This window comes from Sapajus apella, unplaced genomic scaffold (genome assembly GCF_009761245.1).
Source record: "Sapajus apella isolate SASKATOON/1434 unplaced genomic scaffold, GSC_monkey_1.0 scaffold21, whole genome shotgun sequence".
Lineage (NCBI taxonomy): Eukaryota > Metazoa > Chordata > Mammalia > Primates > Cebidae > Sapajus > Sapajus apella.
Genome location: NW_022436961.1, coordinates 921,614 through 931,095, shown reverse-complemented (window position 1 = coordinate 931,095; position 9,482 = coordinate 921,614). Strand labels below are relative to the sequence as shown.

Sequence of the window (9,482 nt, the reverse complement as noted above, 5' to 3'; positions counted from 1 at the left end):
AGTATAAATATCCCTTATCAACAATGGTTCAGCAAGATTTCTTGTGCATACATCTTGCAGACATATTATTTCTGAAGGATAAATTCCTAGAACTGCGATTTGCTAGGGCCCGCAGGAGGAATTCCAATTCACACTCAATTGTATGAGTGCAAGGACACGTTCAGACTCTAACGACAGGAGGTGTTACCATTCTTCTTTTGCTATTTGTCCATGTGACAGGCAAAAGTTGCTGGAAGTTACTTTAATACTATTTGGGTTGCTAGTACAGTTTTTTATCCTACATAGTGTTAGTGTCTTGATTCTGAACTTTCGCAGTGTGTCAGTGTGGAAACAGCTAACACTTCCGATGTACACAGCCCAGACCTTCCATGACCCCAGGCTGACCTCGACGCTGCAAGCCTCCCTATCGGTTCCCTGGAGCAAGCGCCCGCGTGCGTGTGGTGCTCCTGGCCGGCCACCGGCTGTCTTCCCTGCTCTTGCCCAGTCCCACTTCTCTGCGGAGGCTTGCCTAGGTCTTGTCTGCTGCGCTTGATGTGTGCAGCTCAGCTTTACGACGTCTGGGCTAAAGCCCACAGTTTCTGTTACAGAGCGAGTCTCGAACTTCAGGCATCTGGGTCCCCGCACAGCGGATCTGGGCCGGAGTGGGGAATCTGCCTTCCCAGCAAGGCCCCTGCTGATGCCGCGGGTCTGAGGACTACGCTTTGGAATCCACGGCCTCGCAGTGCGTCGAAATCTGACAGCTGCTCTGCACGGGCCTGGCACCAGGCTGAAGCAATAGTCGGTCAACGCAAAATCGTCCTCGCAAGTTCAGGAAGCAGAAGCCAGAGCCGGAGACTGGCTAGGCGCGCGCCGGCACCACCGCGGCGCTTGCTCCGGCTTCAGTGCACGGTCGGAGGCGGACGCCAGGGGGCAGCAGCGTCGCGCTCTACCCCAGGACGCGCTTCCGACCGCGCAAGCGCAGTAGGCCCAGTGCGTGCTGGCCGGAGTGGCAGGGGGCGCAGAGACCTGGGTTGCAGGTAGGTGCTAGGGCGAGAGGGCCAAGGGGCAAGGGGTTCGAGGGGCGGCAGGGCTCAACGGCGAGGAGCGAGGGGCGAGGGGCTTGCAACTAGGTTTCCCGCGGGGCCTATACGTGACGCGGCCTGCACCCCCCGCAGCCCCGGCCGCCTCCACGCGAGCGGTCGGGAGGCTCCCGAGGAGGCTGCGCGGGGCCCGGGCAGCCGCATCCACCTCGCCTGGCCCCCACCTCCGCGCCCCGCCCTGCGCTGGAGCTGGACATTAAAGGACCCGACAAGGGTCGGTCGCGATGGCTCCCGCATGTAATCCCAGCGGTTTTGGAGGCTGAGGCGGGAGGATCGCTTGAGCTCAGGGGAGAGCAGCCTGGGCAACATGGCGGAACCCCTGTCTCTATTAAAAAACTTGGCCGGCTGCGGTGGCCCGCCTGTTATCCCAGCTATTTGGGAGGCTGAGTCTGGAGAATCGCTTGAACCCGGGGGCGGAGGTTTCAGTGAGCCGAGATCACTCCATTGCACTCCAGCCTGGGGGACGGAGTGTGAGGCTGTTTCTATTATTTTTTTATTATTTGAGACGGAGTCTCGCACTGTCGCCCAGGCTGGAGTGCATTGGCGCTATCTCGGCTCCCAGGTTCAATCCATTCTCCTGCCTCAGTCTCCCGAGTAGCTGGGGTTATGGGCACCCACCACCACGCCTGGCTTAGTTTTGTATTTTTAGTAGAGACGAGGTTTCGCCATGCTGACCAATCTGTTCTCGAACTTTTCACCTCAGGTGATCCACCTGCCTCGGCCTCCCAAAGTGCTGGAATTACAGGCAAGAGCCGGGCGGAGGCTGTCTCTATTTAAAAACAAACAAAACAAAACAAAACGAAAATACCAGAAAGGACTCCACCTCAGCTCTTTGCCTTTGGGTATTTATTCTGCACGAGATCATTGTTGCCCGGGTGTGTTAAGCGTAATCATATTCTTTTTAGAAAGCAAAATTTGGCTGTTTTATTGCATAATTTGTCTTTGCCACCCTTTGCCTTTACTATAGAACACTAAGGCTAAATAAACATCCGGAATGTTTAAAATAATCTTCTTAATGTGCCTTGTGCTTTATTGGCAAAATGGAACTCTAAATTGTATTGAATGACACTACTCTGTCTTCTCTAGTTGTAGAAAATACCTTGTAAGTCGGTAAAAACTAGTTTTGTTCCTGTGCTTTTCTTTTTTCTTTAAGCTGTAAATGTAGAGCAGTGGATCTCAAGTTTTTCCTCTATCAGTAAGCCTTCCTACATGTCGTGTCTGAATTTCTCCTGCCCAATCTGCCTACCTTCTTTATTCTTTAATGTGCAGGCTGTTTTTCAGGACCAGTAAATTTCAGTGGTTTTTGCTTGTTTCTGGACCGGAAAGTTCATTCAGCCACACAGCCTCATCCTATGCTCTGGGTGACCTACTCCAGAATATGCCTCTGAAACAAAAAAGCAAATCAAGGGTTGAGGTGGGCTAAAGTCTTTTTTAAGAAACCAGCAGTCCCAGGGTCCCCCAGGCAGCCCCCAGGTGACCACACTGGGTTTGACTTAGTTCAACTCCTGAGCATTGCAGAGGAAGAATGGGCTTGAGGCCAGAAAACTTGGCTCTTCTGTGTATAATTTAGTGACCTTGGATTTATTACTTCATCTCTGACTCAGTTGTCTTATCTGTGAAATGGGAATAACAACAATTATATCCACCTCACAGAACTGGTGTGAAGTTGACATTCAGATGAATTTTTGGGGATTTTTAAATTTGTTTCATTTTGATTTGGTTGCTTTTTGCTGAGAGAGGATTCAGAAGTGAATGCGAGGACTTAGGGATATAGAAAAGGTTACTGGGGAATATAAAATTTGGATTCAGCAAGGAATGCATTAAAGGTTTTCTGAGTAATGATGAGGGTCCAGCGCAGATTGGAAAATATGCATTTCCAGAGTCCTACAGAGTTTCGTAGCTGATTTTGGCAGCCTTTGAGTGGAAATGAAGAAGTGGACAGGGCAGGTGACACAGGGCTGGTGAATGACAAGCAGATCTGGGTTTATGATGAAGCCTCTAGATGCTATACTTGCACAAATACCTTCCAAAACCCTGGCAAGGTGCTCAGCAGTTTTACATTCATAATTGTGTATTCTTCCCTTAAAGAATTACCGCCCCTTGCCCCCAGTTGTATAAGCTTCAGGCCCCATAAAACCTGACTTCACCCCTAGTGGCAAGGAAGGATGTGTGGGAGGTTAGGCTTGGAGAGTTGAAAGGATTCACCATGGGGTTTGAGCTGGGGAACTTGGATTGGAGAAGGAGGTGGCAGTAGCAGATAAGGGGCCTCAGAGGATGGGAGCCTTGAGGAGAGGAAGAGCAGATTGGGTGAAGTGAACACAGGAGAGGGAAAGCAGCCTGTGTGGCTGAGGCCATGAAGAGGGAGAGGCGCAGAGTGACCAGGCAGTTGGTGTGTCTTTGCTGAGTACCTGCTGCTGCCGGAACAGGACAGTGGTGGACAGGACAGGCAGGCATGACTCTTAGTACTCAGAATCTAGAGGAAGCCGGGGCCTGGGCATCCCAAAAAGGGAGCCTTTGAGGACTGAGGAAAGCTCAGGGGCTGGGGTGTGGGATGCAGGGAGGGTCTAGGGAGGCAGGGAGGGGCTAGATTTCAGGAGGCCACATAAGAGTTTGGACTTGATCCTGAGGGCTGAGTTGGGGGCTTTTGAATGTTAAGCAAAATGGGATCTGATCCGTGCTTTAGAAAGCTCTCCCTGCATGTATCAGAGAAACTTCCACATATGCCTGGGGAGATGTGTACATAACTTGTCTCACTAATTGTGGAAAAGTCATACCAGTTGAAAATAGTGAACCGGAACTTTGTGTATCTCCATGGATAAATCTCAAAAACGTAACCTTGAGCTTTTAAAAAAGCTAGTTGCAAGAGGATAATACCAGCCCACCACTGTTTGTATAAAGCTGGAAAACATAATGTATTATTTATGGGCACATACTTGTGGTGAAAATAAAAATCACGTATGGGAAGCTGAGTTCAGTGGCCCATGCCTGTAGTTAGTCCCAGGTTCACTTGAGCCCAGAGTCCAGCCTGGGCAACATAGTGTGACTCCGGGTTGTAAGGAGGTAGGTAAATAGATAAGCTAGATTAGATGATCAATTAGATAGGTAGGTAGATAGATAGATAGCATGTGTATTTTTCAGATACTTTAGTGTGCATCCAAATCACCTAGAGGACTTATTAAAACACAGATTTTCATTTCTGATTCAGTAGGTCTGGGGTGAGGACCCAAGAATTTGCATTTCTCCCAAGGTCCTGAGCAGTGGTGATGCCACCAGTCTGGGGACCTCAGTTTGAGAATCTCTGATGTCCACCAACTTAACAGCTTGAAGACAGTGATCACTTCTTGGGAGGGAGCAGAATTGGATGGGGAGGAGTCCAGAGGGGCTTCAACTCTAGTTGTAATATTTAATTTCTTTAAAAAAAAAATCTGAAAAAATGACGCAGCATAACTTGACAAAGCTGGATGGATGTTCATTGATGTTTTTAATTTTTCTCTCTGTGTGAAACATTTAATTAAAGAAAAAGGATCCTATTGTTTGCTATGTAATCCTCAGAATGGACTGGAAAAGAGGAAGAACTGGGTGGGAATCTTTTGCGGAAACCCAGGTGAAAAGTGCTGCTGGCTTACACCGGAGGTGGGAAGGTGGGGTGTTGGGAGTGGGAGAGGCAGCAAGGAAGGAGAGAGGCGAGCAGCTATGAGGGAGGTTTTGGTGGGAGCATTGACTCCATGTGGTAATTGGTTGGTTTAGAGATTAGGGGAGAGCGGAATCAAGTCATACACCTGGTCTGTGACTTGAGTGGGTGGTTGGGTCATGAGCCGATCACCAAGGGAATCCTGGAGGAGGGGCATGTGGGGACAGGTGGGAGTTCTGGAGTGGATATCCCATATCTTGATAGCCCAGTGAGCAAAGCATAGGAGAGATCTGGGCTGCAGTGCAGACTTAGAAAGCATCAGAGTTCAGGTGGCTGCCAGTGCCCTATGTGTGGATGAGGTTACCTGGGCCTTTGGCAGACCTGAAGCAGTGCTGTCACCTAAGGCAGGGCTTGGCCAACCACAGTTTGCTGCTTGTTTTGTATAGCCTGAGAGCTGAGAATGCTTTTGTCTTTTTAAATGTTAAGGGGAGAATTCAGTGCACAATTCAGTGGCATTTAGCATATTCACCAGGTGGTACAACCATCATCACTGTCTAATTTAGGAACATTGTAGCCAAAAAGAGACCCCATCCCTGTCAGCAGCTATTCCACCCCCAACCCCCCAGCCTCTGACAGCTACGAATCTATGTTCTGTCTCTGAATTTGCTGCTTCTGGACATTTCATGTAAATGGAATAGTACAGAATATGACCTTTTTATCAGACTTATTTCACTGAGCATGATGTTTCCAGGGTTCACTTATGTTGCAGCATGAATTAGTGCTTTATTCTTTTTTATGGCCGAATAATAATTTATGGATGTACCACATTTTGTCTATCCATTCATCAGCCGATGAACACTTGGGTTATTTCCACTGTTTGACTGTTGTGGATAATGCTTCCGTGAACATTCATGTATAAGTGTGTGCGTGAGCACGTGTTTTTTCAGTGTACATACTGGGTACATACTGGGCAGTACATACTTGGGTACATTCTGGGCAGTGGAGTTGCTGGGTCATGTGGTGACTGTGCTTAACCTTTTGAGGAGTGGCCAGACTGCTTTCCACAGTGGCTGCATTTTACTTTCCCACCAGTGATGTTTGAAGATTCCAGTTTCTCCACATCCCCCTAAACTCATGTTCTTACTGATTTTTGTATTAACAGCCATCCTCCTGGGTGTGAAATGCCATCTTGTCACACTTCTGATCTGTGTTTGCCTTGATGACTGGTGCAGCTGAACGTCTTTCATGTGCTTGTTGGCTATCTGTGTATCTTCTTTGGAGAAGTGTCTATTCAAGTCCTTTGCCCATTTTAAAAATTTTATTTGGTTTATTTTGAGACAAAGCCTCACTGTCACCTAGGATGGAGTGCTGTGGCATGATCACAGCTCACTGCAGCCTTGGTCTCCTGGGCTCAAATGATCCTCCACCTCAGTCTCCTGAATAGCTGGGACTACAGGCACATGCCAACATGCCTGGCTAATTTTTTTTTTGAGATGGAGTTTCGCTCTTGTTACCCAGGCTGGAGTGCAATGGCGTGATCTCGGCTCACTGCAACCTCCGCCTCCTGGGTTCAGGCAATTCTCCTGCCTCAGCCTCCTGAGTAGCTGGGATTACAGGCACGTGCCACCATGCCCAGCTGATATTTTGTAATTTTAGTAGAGACGGGGTTTCACCATGTTGACCAGGATGGTCTCGATCTCTTGACCTCGTGATCCACCCACCTCGGCCTCCCAAAGTGCTGGGATTACAGGCGTGAGCCACCGCGCCCGGCGCCTGGCTAATTTTTAAATTTAGTTTTTGCAGACACAAGGTCTTAGGTTGCCCTGGCTGGTCTGGAACTCCTAGGCTCAAGCGATCCTCCCACCTCGGTCTCCCAAAGTGCTGGGATTACAAGTGTGAGCCACCAATGCCTGGCCCTTTCCTCATTTTTAAATTGAGTTATTTGGTATTGTTTTTGAATCTTTTGAGTTGTTCATCAGACATCCACATGGACATGTCAAGGAAGCAAGCCTTGAGTTCTGAGGAGAGGCTGGGATTGAAGTTTTAACCTTTGGAAGTTGTTAGCAGGCAGAGATGAAAAGTCCAGAGTCTGGGTGAGCTCTCCCAGGGAGTGTGGGAAGAGGTCTGAGCTCTGAGCTCTGGGGGACCCCACTAAGTGGACTCAGAGATGAGGAAGAGCTGCCAGAGTGTAATTTCCTGGAAACCAAGTAAAGAAGGTGTTTAAGTAGGGAGTGATCAATCACACTAGATGCTATTGATAGGTCAAGGAAGATGGGGGCTGCACTTTGACTGTTGTGTTTAGTGATGTGGAGGTCACCCGTGCTGACTGACTGTGATAAGGTCAGTTTGGGTGGAGTGGCGGTGAGTTGGAGAGAATGAGAGGACAGAGCTGGGCATGGGGTGTGCCTGAGCTGGGCGCTGGGCTGGTTTCAGGGTAACACACAGTTCATAATAACAGGAGACTGCAGGAACCTGGGGTGGGGCTTGGGAACTGGTGGAAATGCTCTCTGATTGCTTCTGTTTTTCCAGTAAAGTAGGATGATCTTGTAAGATGATCAGCTGAGAGTGAAGGTTGGGGAAGAGGTGGTATATGTTTGGAGAAGGAGAGCGTGACCTTCCAGCCAGCCTAAGGCCACTTGGGACACACGTGTTCTGTTTATTGACTCACTGTGATAAGCAAGACTGCACATCGGCAGGACTTGTGTGTCTCCATCAAGGGACAGAGAATCATCTGAGGGCACCAGGGCGGGTGTCCTTTGTGGCGTCTCTGACCTGGCCTGGTGCGGGGAGCTGGGAATGGGAAGTGCCGTGAGTGCTAATGGGGAGCAGGGGGTCAGAAGAGCAGAGGTGTGGGAATAGGTGGTGTAGTGGGGAGAGACTGGAGCTTTGCCAGCGAGGGCCTGGGCTGAGCAGGGCTTGGAGAATGTGGTGAAGAAGAGTCTTATGGTGGGTGAGGCTCAAGGCCCAGTGTGTGCTTAGGGAAGGGGGTTGCAGAGTGAGTAAGGGACCCACGGGTGTATTACAGGGGTAGGATGTCGAGGAAGTTCCAAGACAAGCTAATAGGGGTTACTCCTGGAGAGGGGCCCAGTGTGTGCTAATGGAGGATAGGGTGGTAGAGGCACCAGGATATGTGCTAATAGGCCTCTGAGGCCTCATGTGTGGTGATGAGAGTGTGTGTGTATCTGTGGGGGCCTGAGGGATAGGAGAGAATGGGGTGCTTATGGAGGGGAGGTGGTTGAAAGACTCGAGTGCTATGTGTGTCCTCGTGGAGGTCATGCTGTGGAGGGTGTGTGCACGTCCTAATAAAGGTCTGGGTAGTTGGAGCCTAGTGCATGCTAATGGGGCAGAGCTGGAAGGACCTCATGGAGGGATCTGGTGGAAGGAGGATGGTGGGAGACCTGTGCTAGTGGGGTGAAGGTTGTGGATCTGTGTGGGGCATGGGGTGGTGGTATGGGAAGGGTCTCGGTGCTGTCAGAGGCCCAGTGCACTAAGGTCAAGGTGGCGTGAGGTGCGCATGTGTCACTGAACACAGAGACACTCTAGGAAGGGGCAGCTGGATGATTTAAGGTATTACAGAGGCTGCTACTGATTTAAGGTATTCAGAGGCACTGAAGTGTGTGCCATTGTTGGGAGAGTCAGCGGTGTGAGGTCTGCAGTACGCTCAGGAGTGCCAGAACAGTGTGAACTTGTGTGCCTGTGTCTGTAGGGTACTGGAGTGTGTTGAGGTTCCAGGGAATACTGATGAAGGGGGTGAGTAGAGCTGTGGAGGGGATGAAAATAAATTTAAAAGGCCAGGTGTGGTGGCTTATGCCTGTAATGCCAGCAGTTTGGGAGGCTGAGGCAGGAGGATTGCTTAAGGCTAGGAGTTCAAGGCCAGCCTAGGCAACATCATGAGACCCAGTCTCTACAAAACAAAAACAAAAAACAAAAATTAGCTGGTTGCGGTGGTGTGCACCTGTAGTCCTACTTAGGAAGCAGAGGTGAGAGGCTTGCTTGAGTTTGAGGCTGCACTGAGCTGTGATTGCACCACTGCACTCCAGCCTGAGTGACAGAGTCAGATCCTATCTCTTAAAAAAAAAAAAAGAAAAAGAAAATCGGCCAGTTGTGGGGGCTCACCCCTGTAATCCCAGCACTTTGGGAGGCTGAGGCGGGTGAAGCACAAGGTCAGGAGTTTGACCAGCCTGGTCAAATACGGTGAAATGCCATCTCTACTAAAAATACAAAATTTAGCCTAGTGTGGTAGCAGGCGCCTGTAGTTCCAGCTATTCAGGAGGCTAAGGCAGGAGAATCACTTGAACCCAGGAGGTGGAGGTTGCAGTGGGCCGAGATTGTACCACTGCACTCCAGCTTGGGCGACAAGAGCGGGACTCCGTCTCCCCTAAAAACAAAAAAGAAAAGAAAATCATAGAATTCTGGAGATGAGTGAAGTTTAGGCAAATGTAAATGAAATAGTGTTTTGATGGGCCGAAAGCCTACGTGTAGGCTGGGTGTAAAGGGGCCAAGATCTAGTCTGGAATGCAAAGTGGTCTTCTTTCCTTGGAGAATACCAGGTTAACACAGATGTGCAGGATCGTTTCCAGAAACTCCTTATCTGAAGCTCTGCCTTGTTTGGAAATTGAGGTTGCTTGTCTGTGTCAGAGTGACTTTGATCCTCCAGGCAAGAATGCGATGTTTTATTCCAACTGCAAAATTTCTGGTAGTCTAATTGTAGAGAACAAAATTTCTAAATAGTAAGAAAGGAGTTTCCATCCAAAGGGAGTTTTTTACGCTTT

At 49.4% G+C, this 9,482-nt stretch overlaps 1 protein-coding gene across 4 annotated transcripts in view; it reads left to right on the top strand.

Moving 5' to 3' along the window:
- Window positions 1–890: 890 nt before the first annotated feature.
- POMK (protein O-mannose kinase) overlaps window positions 891–9,482 on the top strand; it is a 57,275-nt gene continuing 48,683 nt past the window's right edge. For 3 of the 4 annotated variants that reach the window (XM_032288037.1, XM_032288038.1, XM_032288036.1), the window contains exons 1-2: window positions 936–1,016; window positions 4,597–4,683. In XM_032288037.1, coding sequence (XP_032143928.1) covers window positions 4,633–4,683 — 51 coding nt within the window. In that variant the 5' untranslated portion in view covers window positions 936–1,016; window positions 4,597–4,632. Of the gene's footprint in view, window positions 1,017–4,596; window positions 4,684–9,482 lie in introns of all 4 variants that reach the window. The other variant, XM_032288039.1, reaches the window with a different exon arrangement.